Source organism: Ilyonectria robusta (assembly GCF_021365365.1).
Source record: "Ilyonectria robusta strain PMI_751 chromosome Unknown BGZ61scaffold_4, whole genome shotgun sequence".
Taxonomy (NCBI): Eukaryota; Fungi; Ascomycota; class Sordariomycetes; order Hypocreales; family Nectriaceae; genus Ilyonectria; species Ilyonectria robusta.
This window is the reverse complement of record NW_025764438.1, coordinates 798926-814758: the sequence shown is the minus strand read 5'-3', so window position 1 is coordinate 814758 and position 15833 is coordinate 798926. Positions and strand designations below refer to the sequence as shown.

The 15833-nt window shown below is 56.2% G+C and overlaps 4 protein-coding genes across 4 annotated transcripts; 2 read left to right on the top strand and 2 right to left on the bottom strand.

Annotated features, from left to right (window-relative positions):
- Positions 1 to 52: 52 nt before the first annotated feature.
- Positions 53 to 1718, top strand: BGZ61DRAFT_345345 (RAI1 like PD-XK nuclease-domain-containing protein; the record flags this gene model as incomplete). The annotated part of the gene is made up of 9 exons (XM_046239780.1): positions 53 to 124; positions 223 to 465; positions 525 to 556; positions 607 to 634; positions 699 to 706; positions 760 to 860; positions 922 to 1092; positions 1161 to 1460; positions 1549 to 1718. The coding sequence occupies 9 exons, from the start codon at positions 53 to 55 to the stop codon at positions 1716 to 1718; spliced, it is 1125 nt and encodes a 374-aa protein (XP_046108302.1).
- A 129-nt stretch (positions 1719 to 1847) lies between these two features.
- On the bottom strand, positions 1848 to 4724 carry BGZ61DRAFT_383721 (kinase-like domain-containing protein). Its single transcript, XM_046242688.1, has 4 exons — positions 4253 to 4724; positions 4127 to 4194; positions 3904 to 4071; positions 1848 to 3848 (listed from the first exon to the last, which is right to left on the bottom strand). Exons 1-4 carry the CDS (start codon positions 4302 to 4304, stop codon positions 2265 to 2267), a joined length of 1872 nt encoding a protein of 623 aa, XP_046108301.1. The 5' UTR covers positions 4305 to 4724; the 3' UTR covers positions 1848 to 2264.
- A 1245-nt stretch (positions 4725 to 5969) lies between these two features.
- BGZ61DRAFT_344806 (cohesin loading factor-domain-containing protein) lies at positions 5970 to 14085 on the top strand (the record flags this gene model as incomplete). Its single annotated transcript, XM_046239735.1, has 8 exons — positions 5970 to 6044; positions 6100 to 6691; positions 6836 to 9957; positions 10795 to 12267; positions 12318 to 12433; positions 12486 to 13046; positions 13099 to 13196; positions 13250 to 14085. The coding sequence occupies 8 exons, from the start codon at positions 5970 to 5972 to the stop codon at positions 14083 to 14085; spliced, it is 6873 nt and encodes a 2290-aa protein (XP_046108300.1).
- A 334-nt stretch (positions 14086 to 14419) lies between these two features.
- BGZ61DRAFT_474184 (uncharacterized protein) lies at positions 14420 to 15562 on the bottom strand (the record flags this gene model as incomplete). The annotated part of the gene is made up of 2 exons (XM_046248550.1): positions 14420 to 15470; positions 15543 to 15562. The coding sequence occupies 2 exons, from the start codon at positions 15560 to 15562 to the stop codon at positions 14420 to 14422; spliced, it is 1071 nt and encodes a 356-aa protein (XP_046108299.1).
- Positions 15563 to 15833: the final 271 nt, after the last annotated feature.

The following is a 15833-nucleotide window of genomic DNA, read 5'->3' as shown; positions in this document are numbered from 1 at the left end:
CATTCCCCGCAGCTTCCTGAACCACCTCGTCCGGCGACGCCGGCCGCCAGCCATGTCGGCGACCTTCTCCATCCAGCCCATCGGCCGGTTTGCTGGTGCCAGCCAGCCCGTGAAAAGGCCCAAGGTGAGTGGGTTTGGTTTGGTACCTGCAGCATTGCGGTCCAGTGAATTCTAGCCGTGTCTCAGGTCGCGTGAATAGCCGTCCCGCTTACACACCCGCAGGAGTTTGCATGCTTCTCATACGACGACAACCATGAGTTTCACCTCGACGACTCATCTCTCAAGTACTACTACACGCCACAGCTCGGCGCAGACCTCTCCAAAGGGTTCGACACCTTCCAGAAGCAGGATGACACGGGTGACGAGCATCTCGACAGCCTGCTAAAGACCATCATCGCCCATGAGAAGGAGACGGGTAAGAAGATAGATGCCACCCTCGTGACATGGCGAGGCATGATGACCAAGGTTCGGCTTCCCTCTTATCGTAACATATCGCTTGGCAGGTAATTGACTTGGCTCATTAGATCATGGCCACGCCATTCGACCAGCTCGATGGGTATGTGCTTACCAAATCGCGAGGTCGTCGCATCTCTGACACATTCGCAGCTTCGAGATGAATGCCACGCTATATCAAGTATGTCACAGAGAAGCCCTCCTCCAATTTTAAATGTCGTTCTGACGTCGCTCGCCTCACAAAGGACTGCCTGTGAGAGAAATATCAGCTCCAAATGGCAACCAAGTACCCTGACCATCTGGCAGCTTCATTGAAGAGAATAACCAATACAAAGCAGCTTCGCGAGCTAAGGAGGGAAACGGCAAACAGCGGAGAGGGCCTTCCCTCGAGGTGATGCAATTCTGGGGTAAGTCTGCTTCTGCCAATGCTTAGTTCCGCTCCGAGCTGACATCGGCGTCCGATTCCAGGATACAAGTTCGAGACTTTGTCCACATTACCAAACACTTGGTCTGAGACCTCGAGGGATTTCATTGAGAACCGTGAAAACGAAGTCGTCAACAACAAAGCCCAGTACTGTTCCGTCGTCCGCACGGGTGTTGGCAAGACTGTCCTCTGCCTTGGCGGCGAAGTCGATGCAAGTAAGTCTCTTCTCTCACAACCCATATCATTTACTGTACATTCGGTTGTGCTGACGTATTGAATTCAGTCTGGGATTGCAAGCCCGAGACAAAGGGTGGTCCGATCAACTGGGTCGAGCTTAAGACATCCGCTGAGATCCGCAATCAAGGCGACAAGGAGAACTTCCACCGCAAGCTCATGAAGTACTGGATCCAGTCGTTTCTTCTTGGCGTACCCAAGATTATGGTCGGATTCCGCACAAGGGACGGCATTCTCGTTGACGTTAATGAGATTGAGACGCACAAGATCCCAGAGATAGTCAATTCGCAGCCCAATCCTAAGTGGAACGCCGATATGTGCGTCAACTTTGCTGGTGCCTTTTTAGAGTGTGAGATACCCCTCGCTTCTGCTATTACCACCGTTCTGTGAGGTGGTCTCCTGGATAACCGTTGAAGCTAACACGCGGGTATTCATAGGGCTCACCAAGACAATCAATGATGAGGGGGTTTGGAGGATAGCCCGTCGGCAGCAGTCAGCAACGATAGAGGTGTACAAGGTTGAGGAGACAGGCCATGGAGATATTCTCTCTGATGAGTTCAAGGACTGGAGGATCAAGTTAGCCCTTGGACCGAGCAATGAAACCTGAAGTCCGATTCGCAGACTACCCATCTCAAAACCAACAATCTCGCACTAAACACACGGACAAAGCGGCGAACATCAAGATGATTCCCTTGCAAGGACGAGGAGGAACCACGGGCGACGTGAAAACCTGGCTACTGCGTTCATATGCTTAGGTATTGCGTATCTAGCTATCTAGAATCACAACAAAGCAACTAAAAATCAAGACTACCACCCTTCCTCCATCCGAAGTAGCAAATTACCATAAAACACCATGCTCCAGTAAAATGCAAGCAAAAAAGCAGCCATCGGTCGTCAAGATATCATCATGCCAAGAATACCATGCCGTGTCCCAGAGCCATGATGAAAACCACACATGTGGCGGACGACGGTACCAAACAAGCCTAAATAAAGCCCTTCCAGTCCCTTTTGAGAAAATAATCAACATCATTGATGTTGTATACAGAAATCGTACAGTAGATCATGGTGTAGCACCGTAATTAGCGATGCATTATTGCGTATTCGACCACGGCGTCTCATCCATTATGTACTGCAAGTGATGAGCTCGCTGGGATCAAACAGCGGGCCATCGGATGCGAAGACCGTCAACCCAACGAGAGTAGAGCACGTCGGATAACTGCTTGCAGTGCTCCATGCCCGCGCTGGCCTCTTGACCGGGGTACCTGCCCTCAAGAGTGGACTTGTCCCCAAAGTCCTTTTCGTTCAGAATGGGGGATTCGATATGTCGGCGTCGGTGACTCCGGAGGTGTGGGTTGTTGGAGTTCATGACGAGCTTGCTCGGGCTCGTCTGGGGTGTAGAGTTCTTGACAATAACAGTCCCCTGAGGAGTTCCGTCGTCAGGAATCTTCTGAGTAGGCTGGCGGAGGAGAGCAGCGTTCAACTTGTTATCCTGAGACATTGCCGACACCATGTTGCTCATCAGATGATAGGCACCCTCGGGGTCAACCGCGTCCAAAGCCGCAAAGGCATCCGACAACTTCGCCAGCGCTTCTCGTTTCTGCATGGCAGAGGTTTGAGCATGCAGCTCGGCAAGAGTCGGTTCCACGGCCCTGGCATATAGCCGACGTCCCAGCACAGCTTCCTTGCCGTATGGCTCGATAGGGGCGCTAGCCGAGGGCGGAGTGTTCTCGTCACAGAAGACATCGTCTTGGGAGGCAGGTTGGCCCGTCTGACTCGTAATGGAGCCATCCGAGGGCACTCGTCGGAACAGACGCATAGTCGATCCCGAGTTGCCAAAGGACATATCTGGCTGAAGTGGCTTCTTAGGGAGCACATGGGGTCGAGGAGAGCCGTTAGACCGAATTGAAGAGGTCTGTGCAAGGGATGGGGTTCGTCGAACAGTCGACCTTCGGACAGTACCTGGGGAGGAAACACCGAGCGGCGCGTCCTTAAGATCTAGCCTGCGCATGGCCTCGTCCGCAGCAAAAATAGACGAGGGCTTACGATGATGCTTGACGGTTGGTCTCCTCGAAGGTGCAACTGACTTGACGGTGTCAAAGACCCACTCTTGCTCCTCGTCCTTGGGGGAGATCGTCTGGAGGGTCTCCTGGTAGTAAATGGGGTGCCTTTGTCGGTTTTGGTTGGCATCCCACATCTGCCGCCGGGAGATGAGCTCCTGGAGGGCCTCAACCTTGCCTGCGTTTCGGATGAAGCGGTGTCGCAGTAGGTCTTTGGCAGTTGGTCGACGGTCGTAGTCCTTGGTCAGACATTGAGAAACGAAGTCCTTGAACTCCTTGCTGAAATTGCCCTCCAGGCGAGGTGCGGCGTTCTTGGGGATATGGAACAGGACCTTCATGGGGTGGATATGGCAGAGAGGAGGCTCGCCATTCGCCATCTCCATGGCCGTGATGCCCAGAGACCAAATATCAGCCTTGAAGCTGTACCCATCCTGTTGAATAACTTCCGGCGCCATCCAAAAAGGAGTCCCAACGAAAGTGTTTCGCTGGGACTTGATGTTGGTCAACTGGGCCGCAACACCAAAGTCGGCCAGCTTGACCTTTCCAGTCTCTGACAGGAGGACATTAGCCGCTTTGATATCGCGGTGGATCTTGCCTTCGGTGTGTAGATATTGGATGCCGAGCAGTAGCTCGCGGCAGACGATGGCGATGTGCGCCTCACTGAAGTTCGCCGGTTTCAACTATCAATCGATGTTAGTGTACAGCCTGAGAGGGGCAGAGCACGTAAGCACGTACCAAATCCAAGCAGGATCCGCCGCCGAGAAACTCCATGACAATCCATAATTTTGTGCCTCGAAGGAAAGATCCCTTGTATTGCGTGACGTAGGAGCTGGCGCAGGTGCTCAGCACTGCGATCTCGGCTTGAATGTCTTGGATATCATCGTCGTTGGACTCCAGGTCAATCTGGAGGCATTATGCGTTAGAGATTGTGGTGGGCGGGGCAACCAGGGGCACTTACATGTTTGATAGCAACGGTCTCGCCGGTGGCTTTCTCGATGCCCTTGTAGACAACGCCAAAACTCCCCCCTAGAAAGATGTTAGGAAAAAGACACTGGTGAATCTTTAGGAGAGGTGGTGGACTCACGGCCAAGCTCCTCAAGGACTTGATAGTGCTCAGCAACGCCCTCGTCAGCCATTTTCGTCGACGTCACACAATGTCCAAGGAATGTTCGATCGCGCAGCCCGGTGCAAGTGGCGGGGACGCAAACAAGTGCGATAGCGGAAGACGAGAAGGGAGTCGAGGATATCGAGTGTTCGGAAATGCTTGGGGGAGGAATCGTATCGTGCGACAGAGAGAAACCAAAAAGCCTGCGCGAGCGATGGACTGGCTGTTGGTTATTAAGGTCAGCAGGCAGTGCAGCAACAGAGTGGACGGTTGTCTGGGACAGCGGGCGTCCGGGGGGTCGGAGGGTCGGGGGTGCGAAAGCTAGGGCCTTTGTTTACTATTAGCCCTTTTGGGAGAGCTCGTGGCAGCTGGCGGCGGGCCGGAGCTTTAAGATGACAGGGACGAGAGACGGCGCAAGAGGGAAAGCAAGCGATGACGGCCGTCTCTTTTGGCTGTATCGCGAGAAGTGTTCGGATGGTGTTTAAGCGTCCCGTGAGCGAAGCCGGCGTCTATATAGAATCGACACATACCAGCTGCAGGTGGTGCGCTCAGAGAATGTTGCTGGATACTTACTACGTATGCAGGCCAGTCCCCCGTCAAGTGACCCTGGTGGATGCCCCGGCGGGCCCCGCCAGATGATGTGCAACAGCCTCGCAGGCGTTCTGCGGGGCACAGCTGAAGTTCCCTGTAGCGCCTGCAAGGCGATTGGGAGTCCAGCGGAGTTGATTCAGTTGAACCTCCACTGAAAGCAGTCTGCTGGGCCGCGCCATTGGGCCTCGGCGGTTTGCTGAGCCCGGAGCTGACACAGGGTCTCAGAACCTGTTGTGCTCTGTTCGGGAGGATCCTGGGGCAGAAACCGCCGGGAACCGGGCGGGAAGACGAAATCTAAGCAACATTGAACGCCGTTTGGAGCGCTAGTTGTTTAGACGCGGGAAAAGGAAACCATACATCTCGGTCAACTACATGCCATGTACCTCTAGGTAGTACAATTGCGTCGCGGCTCCCCGTACAGACCGCAAACCAATCGTCAGACTGGCGACAGGCGAGATGCGCAATTACGGTTTCCATGTTCGCCAGACCAGGGCACACCAGCACGGCCGGGATGTGTCGGGCCCCTGCGTCTTGGGGCAACCCTCGCTGAGTCCCCTGACGTTAGCGGCCTTTCAGAGCACACCAGCGGCCAGAGGCGCTAAGCCGTGGGCGGGACGACCGCTAGCGCCTGTCAGCCACCCCGGAAATCGACCAGCTCCCCGCGTTTCCCTAGCAACGCCTCCCCTCTGTTGTCACTGGCCCTGGCCTCGGTGTGGGTGGCCGGAGGTACAATCTCGGCCGCCTACCGACTTTCGCAGGGCCAAGGTCCATCGTATCCATCACACTTTCACAATTACATTGTCTTGTGCTCTTCCATTCCTCTTCAGCCCTTTGCATCCTCATATTCTACAAACCGCCTGCTCGGACCTCGCCGCGACCCTACGAGGAAACAAGTCCCCCGTCATAATTCTGTGTCATCGATTTGGGGTTCTGTGATTCACAGCTCACACGCGCCTGTTCCAACTACTCGGTGTATGATATGAGTATTTCTGGAGACGTGTAGAGCTTCCCTCAACAGTCGTTGATCGCGTGGGCTCCCGGCTTTCTGCGCCGCACCTTCGATCCCCCTTCGCAGGTTCCGACCCGACGCGGTCGTCTTTGCATCATGGTGCCAGCACCACTACCGCTCCCAACGCGGTTCCCGTGCTGGTGCAGAGCTGTCTATTCTTGGGGAGGAGAGGTTTGTTTTGCGCCGAAACCGATCAGGCAACCCGGCCAGCTGACATAGCTGGCAGTCCAAACGCGATCTCGGATTCATCGAAGGCGACTTAATCGAGTGTCTAAACGCTGGCGATGGATCGTGGTGGGTGGGCAGACTCTACCGCGACCGAAGAACAGTCGGCTCTTTTCCGTCCAACTTTGTCGAAGTTCTTCCTTCAGATTTCCGACCGACGACGAAATCCGTAAGCCCTCTTGCTGGAAACACGCCCCCGAGCACCGCTCCCACCAAGTCCAAGACGTTCCGAAAGCCCTTTGAAGCATACGCCAAGGCCCCCCATTACACAACTGCAAAACAACCCGAGGTCCTTCGAGAGGCGCCCAAATCCCGAACACGGCAAGACTCGAGCGCCTCCTACGCCCAAAGTACTCACGAGGTTGAGAGAGCTCCTTCACCAGCCCCGCCACACAATCACGGCTCCAGGGCTCCATCACCAGCTCCATCTCATGGCTATGGCTCCCGAAACCCTTCACCAGCCCCCCCTCTTAGATACGGCGGCTCAAGGGGTCCATCTCCCGCTCCACCTCACGGCTATGGGTCAAGAGCTCCATCCCCAGCACCGCACCACGGCTACGGATCAAGGGCCCCATCTCCCGCACCACCTCCTGGTTACGGATCGAGAGCTCCTTCGCCGGCTCCTCCCCATGGATACGGCGGCAGAGGTCCATCACCTGCTCCGCATCATGGATATGGCGATGGATATGTTGCCAGGGTTCCTTCACCCACTCCTCACCATGGATACGGCGCAAGAGGTCCCTCCCCCGCTCCTCCTCATGGATACGGCGCAAGAGGTCCTTCACCAGCTCCACCTCATGGATACGGCGCAAGAGCTCATTCACCTTCTCCCCCTCATGTGTATCCTGGTAGAGGTCCCTCGCCAGCCCCTTCATTTCGCCCTCAGAGCTTCCGCGGAAGCCAGGAACGATCTGCCTCACCTCCTCCACCTGCGCCGCCGCCCCATCGGCACGTCACTCGAACAGGATCCAATGACTTGCACCGCGGATCGATGGATATAGTCCGTCAGGGATCTAACGCTTCATACCGCTACGACGTTTCAAGGCAAAACTCTCACAACTCTTACAGACCTCCCCCTCCTCCAGCTGCTCCAGTGCGACACGATTCACGAGCGTCATTTGACGACAGAAATTACATCCCCTACACACCCGGCGCGGTGTCGCCCGCCCCACCTTCCCCAGCTGGAGGGATGACGCCCTCACCACTCAGAGAAGCAATGGACGGGGTCATGGAGCAGTTGGGTCAGTTGGGAGGTCTTAGTAGCTCTCGAAACGATGAGACTCCGGATGCCGCTATTGATCCTTGGTCCCCAGAATCATTTGACATGGTGTCCCGTGGATCACAACGCAGAAACCAAGAACGATCACGGCCGAGAACATCGTTGGGTATAGCACATCCAGACGAAGGTTACGAGACCTGGAGCGGCGAGTCTTCCCAAGAGGTATCTTACCAGAGCGGCTCTCGTGGTGACGATAAGTTGAGCAGCTATGTCGATCGCATGGAGAAGCGGTTCCAGCAACTGCACCACAATAACCCCAAGGTTGAAGACGACGTCCCGCCACCTCCACCTCCTAAAAACCTACCATTCGAGCGGCCCAAGTCTTCAATGGGGGGCTCGGTTACATCTGAACGAAAATTGCGATCTCGAAAGTCGGCATATGAGATCGGTCGGGGGATTGCACGGACATATACGACCAAGACCAATGCCACCAACTCCTCATCTGGAAACCAAAGCAACACCAGTTCGTCCACCCAGAGTAGTGCACGAACATTGTGGAGCGGTGCTTCGGCAGGTGCATTTAGTTCAACCAGCGCTGGAAGCCTTGCTAGAATCGGGAACCGCGCTCAGAGCGCCCTGGGTATGCGAGACGTAGACGTGGACAGGCCAGAAACGCCATTCACAGGCGTCACATATCACAGTAGTCACGCTAGCAATGCCGCTGCCGCTCGGCCACAGCCTCAGACTGGGTTCCATGATGAGGGACTGGGAGGATTGGTTCAGCCAAAGCCTGCCAAGAGGAATATATTCCGCAAGATTCTTGACACCGCGAAGACTGGCGTGGCCAGCAGCCGAGGCGGCCTCGTGTCCGGTGGTCTTACAGGCTCTGAGTCAACAAGTCGATCGCCATTCGCTCGATCACTACCACCAGGTGCTTCACCCATGCCTGGAATGGGCAACTCAACCCACGGGCGAGATGCTGCGACCGACATGGGCCTCGGCGCGGGGGTGGACTGGGTCCAAGTGCGTCGCGATGTCAATCGATCCAATTCTATCAGCAAGAACGAGCAGATCGACCGTCGCGAACGCTGTCAAATGATGGATCATCCTGCACTGAACCCTGTCGATGAGCTCTATGAAGCTGTTGAAGGAGATGAGGGCGCAGATGGAGAGCCGGTGGATGAGCCCACCAACTATCAGAACATCAACCTCACCCAGGTTGACAAGAACTCACGATTCGTCAGTGGTCTTCCCAGCACCACAACAGCCGCTACTCTAGCCTCTACTTATGTCTGCCGACCGTTCCGGAGCGATGTGCAACGACTACGAGCCATTTTTACGTGGGTATCGGAAAAGATTTGCTGGGAGGAAGACTTTGAAGGAGAAATTGACACACGCCGCGTGATTTCTTCCAAGAGAGGTTGTGCTGAAGAGTACGCTGTGCTGGTGTCAGAGATGTGTGCCGCAGTCGGTATCCATTGCGAGATTGTGCGTGGTTATCTCAAATCTCCTGGCGAGGTTGCTGAGATCAACATCATGCCCCGACCAAACCACTGGTGGAACGCCGTCGTGGTGGATAATGAATGGCGCATGATAGACTGCTGTGTCGCCAGCCCGTCGTATCCCCGACGCGGGCTTTACTCGAATGCAGCAACCACGACAGCTGACCCATGGTGGTTTCTCACCCGACCGCTCGAGATCTGCTGGACGCACATTCCCGAGCACCACAGTCAACAACATATCGTGCCTCCAGTGGCCCATGAGACGCTGCTGAACTTGCCATGTACCTCGGCCCCCTTCTTCCGCCACGGATTCGAGATGGTGGATTACAACACTTCATTGAACCGGATAGAGGATCTGGAAATGGTCCACGTCAAGTTCAACGTACCAGCAGATGTTGAGATTGCAGCCGAAGTTGAGGTGCGAGGGTACTCGCGAGATTCTGATGGTGACTATTTTGAGAGCGGAGAAGTGGTCAAGAAGCGAGTTCTGGCCCAAGCTGAGTGGTTCAATGGAATCAAGCGGTACACCGTCAAGGCCCTCCTGCCGGGGGATGAGGGTCAGGGCACTCTGAAGGTTTACGCTGGCAAGCGAGGATTGATGCACAGTATCAAGGACATCCCTCACCCCTTGGCATTTTCCCTGCCGATCGTTCACACTGGCGAGAACCCTCCATACGAATTTGTGACGAGACACCCTACTCCTCATGCGCAGCGGCACGACATCTACGTCGTTCAGCCTCAATGTCAAAGACTGGCTCTGAACAACACGTTCGTCTTTGCTATCAGACAACATCCCAGTTCCTTGGCAAACGGACCGCAGTCAAATCTAACGCCATCCTCGAACCCCGGTGGAACAAGCCCCATTCCCTTTGCTCGTCCGGGGTCTGCCATGAGCATCAACGCCTCTAGTGTCGGCGGCTCTCAACCCAGCTCTGCTAGTGGCACGGTGGCAGGAAGAAAGCCTGCAAAGCTCGCGATTCAAACACCAGGAGGCAAAATTCTCCGTCTTATGAGGAAGGAGGACCGCAAAGGTATCCACGTGGGCAGCAGATCGTTAACAATTGGAGACGATGTCAGCGATGGAGGCACATGGGAGACCATCATCAAGTGTTCGGAAAAGGGTGTTTGGAGAGGACTTGTGCTGGCGGATCGCACAGCACGATGGTGCGTGTTTGCCGAATGGGTATGTATGGGTTGACGCAACTGCCCAGCTGTTGGGACATCTGAGGCATCCAGGGGAGGAGTGAGTGGGCGGTCGGGCGACTGGAGTTCCGCGTTTCTATAATCTTTTTGTTTGCTCAATACCCGAATGGGGGATCTTGCATGCCCTGGCGCTGGAAATTTGAATTTCTTTTACTAGACTAGCATGGCCATTGGTTTGGAATCTAGGCATGATGTGGAAAAGCAACGGTGGTGTATGATGCCTGTGTATATATGTAACAGTACCAAACGACACGAGCATGGAGCATTTCTTCAAAACAAACACAAGGTCAGAGAGCGATCATGGTTTTGTTTATTATGATAGTAGATCTTGTAATTGATATGTCACGGATATGGAACCTGGAACTATAGATGAAGTTGATATCTCCTGGGTCGTAGCGGCTCAACTGGGGGCGCATTGGTACGCGCTAATGGCGTTAGACGCCTCCAATCCAACCAATCACGTGGCTCCGCGACACGACCATCGGATCCTCGTCACATCGTGTCTCCGACCTTCATCCTACACGCGGCGAATCGAAAACCAACGACCCAGGACGTCGTCGAGGACGCCGAAACACCGAAGCGAACACGGACGAGCGCAATCGGCACCGGACCCATTCGAGCCCGAAGCACAAGGGCAAGGCGCACACCCCAAAGCCATGAAGCGGCACCGCGCCAGCCTGCGCCCCGCGACGACAATCGACATCGCATGTGGATGGTGAGGTAGCGTCTGGTTCAGGGCGAGCTTGAGGCCATGACCTACCGCGGCCCGCAGGCCTTCCACGGCCAGGGCCAGCAGGGCCAGCAGCCGGCGATGCCGTCGCCGGCGGGCATCAACTCGTCGCCGACGTACATTGCGAGCAATGGCGCCAACGGCACCGCCGCGGCAGGAGGGGCAGGAGGATTCCAGCAGGCGTATGGGAATCAGCAGCAGCAGTATTATCCGGTTCAGGGGCAGCAGCAGCAGCAGCAGCAGTATCTCTCCCAGCTGCAGCAACAACAGATGGCGCAATTTGGTGGCATGCCTTACCAGGGCTACGATGCCACCGCGCAGCCGTTCGTGGGTGGTGGGCATCACCAGATGCATCAACAGGTTGCTGCGTCGCAGTACGTGCCTCCTTCGAATGTGTGGCAGCAGCAGCAGCAGTCGTCACAGCAGCAAATGATGTATCAGCAGCATTTCCAGCAGCAGCAACACACGCCGCAGATGTATCAGAGGCATGTCGCGTCGCCGCAACAGCAAAGGACGCAGCAGATGCCTTCGCCACAGCCCAGGACGCCATCTTTGCCTCCGCAGCAGGGGTATCAACTTCCATCGCAACAGCAGCAGCATCATCAGCAATACCAGCAGCAGCAGTCCAATCATCAGATCCATCAACAACAGCACCAGCCGCAGCACCAATCCCAACGAAGCCAGGTGCAACAAGCGAGCCAACGACTTGCCCAGCAGCAGGGACAACAACCTATGCAACGGCGAGTTAGCCACCAACAGACTCAGCAAACTGTTCAAAATGTTCAAATGCCTACTCCTCAGCCCATGCAGCAACCCGTACACGAATCCGTTCCAGAACCCGCTCCCGAACCCGTCCCCGAACCCATTTCCGAACTCATCCCTGAGCTGGTGCAACAACCACCGTCTCAGCCTATACAACACTACGTAAACCTACAAGACATACAACAACTGCCCCCACCTCCGCCCGCCATGAGTCAGTCTCCGAGCACCCTGATAGACCAGCCGATGCTCGATACCATCCACGTCCAGCCGTCACAGCTGGAAACCATAACTGTCAAACCTATGGATATTATGATCAACAAGACTCCGCAACCGCAGAAGGCGGGGACGGTCACTCCCCGGATCAAGCCGAGCCCTCATTCTTCGGTCACCAACTCTCCAGCCCTCACAGCGCGTTCCCCCAGCATCACCAAGAAGTCGCCCGCCATCCCCCCGAAGGCCCGACCCGTCGACACTGTTCAGATTATGGTGGCTGTTGCGGAAGAATGCTTCGACAAGGCGCGAGCTTCGGTGCACGATGTGGCCATGCACTTGGAACCCACTCGCGTGGATGAGTACCAGAACTTGATCACGACGGGCTTAGCATGCTTAGAAGCGTCTCTACAAGGTAGCCGACTCTCCCCACGCCAAGAGGCCAGGATGCGGCTGAGATATGCCGCTGTACTCCTCGAGGAGACGGAGAACCTGATGGAGGCTGAGACGGCGCTCACCAAGGGCATCACGCTTTGTGACAAGGTATGTATAGATAACCGTGTAGGATGGCCCCCACTAACCAATATGGGCAGCATCGCTTGTTCGATTTGAAGTATTGCATGCAGTACATCATGCTGAAAGTCTTGTTTCAGCGAAGTCACAAGGCTGCCTTGAACGCCGTTGATCGTCACATCTCTGACTGTGAAGCGTAAGTTTCTCTAAACTAGCTGCATCTCGTCCTGGTCTCACATTTTTCTCAGTTTCAAACATGTCCACTGGGTCTATGCCTTTAAATTATTAAAGGCCACTTTCTACATGGAAGTCGGACAAACGGCAGACGCGAGCGCCCTCGAGAACATTCGCTCTATCCAAGTCATCGCCAACACGCGCGGCGACAACGCGATCAGCGCTTTCGCTTCAATCCTCGAGGGCCTCGCTCTCCTTAAGGCCTCCAAGGATGGCGGCAACATCGAAAAGGTTCAAACTTGCATCGCCCACGCTGCCAAGTTCCAGTTCGATCCGTCCGTCCAAATCATCCAGCTCGACATGCTCACCCTCCTCCTCGACCTGGCCTCCAGCATCAACCAGCAAAGCCCCGAAGTCACCTCGCAGAAACTGCGTTCGTTGCAGAAAAGGCTCGATGAATGTGGTTCGTGGCACAACGTCAAGGCGGACTTTCTTGTTCCGGTGAAAAAGCAACCGTCGACGGCGCAGACGATCAGCGGCGATACGGCGGCCATCATCCGGGGAGGGGATAGCAATACACCCACAGATTTCTTGGTTGTCTCATTCATGACGAAGATGGAATTAACGTCACTTGTGTAAGCTGTCCTTCAAGTCCCTTCCTTCACGCATCTCCTAACTCAGATCTAGGTTCACCTTCAGCGGTTTAACGAATGTACACAGAACATCTTCCCACGGTCCAAAGTCGGCCGAATTTTGGCGGGAAGGCCTCAAGATTCTCGATGCCTGTAAGCCACTGCCCCCGAATACAAATGGACGGACGGTCACTGACACCTACCAGGGGACACCACAACTACAGGGATCCGCTACGGCCCGTCTACGTCATTGCAAGAGGCCATCAGGCAGCGGGAGTGGCGAACCGAAGCTCAGGCTTACCTCAACATCCTGCTCGGCCTGCTCGCGGCCAGTCAATGCCAGTGGGACACGGTCAAGCAATTTATGGCGAAACTGGATGCTCTCATTACACCATCTACGCAAAGCATCCTACGGTTGCTCTCCATCTATCTATCCGGGGTGTACCACCAAGGTACCGGGGACCTCCAGAACGCCATCTCCGTCTTCCGAAACCCCTTATTCAACATCTCGCAACGCGGTACGGGCATCAAGGCGGCGCACCGGGAGATGGCTCTGCTCGCAGGCCTAAACCGGCTCTGGATTATGCAGCATCCCGATCAGCGCGACGACCTGGAAACGCTTGATCTAATCGAGGAGCTCCAGCCCTTGTGCTCCATGCACCCTAACTTCGACCTGCGCACCGCATGGCATAATGTCATGGCCGCCCTCGTTACTGATCCTCCGCAGCAGCTGAACCAACGGAAGCAGCACATTCAGGCTGCCATGGGCGGTTCCAGGGCCACAAACAATGTCCTAGGCGCCGCTGTCACGCTGGCTATTATGAGAAGCCGGCTATTCGAGAACGTCATCGGCGAACAGGCCCTGAAGAGCGCCATGGCGGCAGCCAAGCAGGCGCAACGCAGTGGCAACGTACTGTGGCAGAGCGTCGCGGATGGGATGCTGGCACAGTCGCACGAGGTGCAGGGCCAGCACATGGAGGCGGCTCGGGAGTGGGACAAGGCGACGAGGGAGGCGAAAGAGGCATTTTACGGGCGTTGCTGAATGGGGGCGCTATTGCGGACCCGGCGTTGAGGCATGGTCTTTGCCACAAAGAAAAGGAACATTTTTGACGATTTGTATACCAGAGACTGGGGATATATGAGGGCTGTACGATACCTGACCGCATTATTGAGTGGTCTCATCTTTGTTGGGGTGTGGAGAATTAGAGAGATGCGACTTGAGATCGCTTGGTTTGGCCCCGTTAAAAGGCCTAGTTAATTTTAGTTGACGACTCGAATTGAGTCCGGTGAGCCCTGATATTTTCGCGGCTCCTAAGAACCCGATGTGATGTTGACGTTGATGTCTATGAGGGTATGGGGGTGCAAGGGGGTCATGTTCACCGACGGGGGAATCCAGGGGGGGGCTGGAAGCCGGGAGGGGGCATGAAGCCGGGAGGAGCAGGAGGAGTGCCAGAAGCACCTGGAGGAGTGGGAAATCCAGGAGGAGCTGCTGGGAAGCCCTGGGGAGGTGCAGCTCCGTTCGGAGGCCGGAAGCTTCCTGGGTGGAAGTCGGCAGGGTTGGTGAATCCGGCTTGACCCTGAGGCGGTCGCGCTGGCAGGCCGGACGGCGCCGGGGGGAGAGGAGCCGAGCCTCGGTGGACTCCGTGGGGTGGCGCTCCGGCGTTGTACGAAGGAGGTCCCCGGGGAGGAGGTGCGAAGCCGGATGGCATGCCCTGCTGAGGTGCTCCCATGGGAGGCATCCCCATGGCGGACGGGTCGAAGCCGGCAGGAGCTGGCGGCGCGGCCGAGGGCGGCGGTTGCAGGAAGGCCTGGGGCACAGGCTGTGCTTCGGGGGCGATGTTGCGCTTCTTGGCCTGCGAGGCCAGCTCTCGCTCGGCCTCGTCGCCGTGGCGCTCGCCGCGGCCGTCCTTCTTGAAGGCGTACTGCACCGACACCTCCTTGCTGAGGATGTACTGGCCGTGCAGGTTGTTGATGGCGGCGTCACTGCTCTCGAAGTCGGCATAGCTGACAAAGCCAAAGCCCTTGCTGGCGCCGCTCTCCTCGCGCGCGACCTTGGGCAGGGTCAGCAGGGGGCCGAAGCGGCTGAAGGTGTCGTAGAGGATCTTCTCGTCGACCATGGCGTCGAGGTTGCCGATGAACAGCTCGGCGCCGACCTCGGCGGCCTTTTGCTTGTCGGCGCTGGCCTTGTTGACGCGCAGCGACTTGCCGTACAGCTTGACGCCGTTCATGACGTTGGCGGCGTACTCGGCGTCGGTGGGCGTGCGGAACTCGACGAAGCCGAAGCCCTGGTGCGTCTGCGTGACGCGGTCGCGCGGCATGTGGATGTTGTGGATGGGGCCCATCTGCAGCATGATCTCGTAGACCATGGCCGACGTCGCGCGCTCGTCGATGTTTCCGATGTAGACGGTCGCCTCCTTGTCCTGCTCCCTAGGGACGCTGTTAGCTACACGCATCATGGGCCGTGGATCAGCATCCGGCAGGGAAGGACGCGAGACTCACCAATGCCTGTTCTGCGCCATATTGCCGGTGTGTGAGAGGAAGCAAGCGCCTCTGTGTCAATTCTCTAAAACAAGCGTCGGCGTGCTGAACCGCAAACTGTCGTCGAGGGCAGAGAAGTCGCAGGCGAAGCTTTTCCGTGATGCTTCTGAGCCTGGAGTCGTGGAGCTTTCCCAGGAAATTTTGGCCGGTGGTTGGACGCGAAGGCCAGAAGGTCGGGGCGGTTTTGCCGACGTTGATCCGGCCGCCCGCGCAGATCGGAAGCTCAACTTTTTCCTTGGTCCGTCCCGGTGC

What these genes read in the sequence shown, in the direction of transcription:
- BGZ61DRAFT_383721 (XM_046242688.1), bottom strand. Translation starts at nt 4,304, where the DNA reads ATGGCTGACGAGGGCGTTGCTGAGCACTATCAAGTCCTTGAGGAGCTT. An exon ending in AGACCGTTGCTATCAAACAT is followed by an intron (nt 4,072 to 4,126) that starts GTAAGTGCCCCT and finishes TAATGCCTCCAG; the next exon opens with ATTGACCTGGAGTCCAACGA. An exon ending in GCGGATCCTGCTTGGATTTG is followed by an intron (nt 3,849 to 3,903) that starts GTACGTGCTTAC and finishes ATCGATTGATAG; the next exon opens with TTGAAACCGGCGAACTTCAG.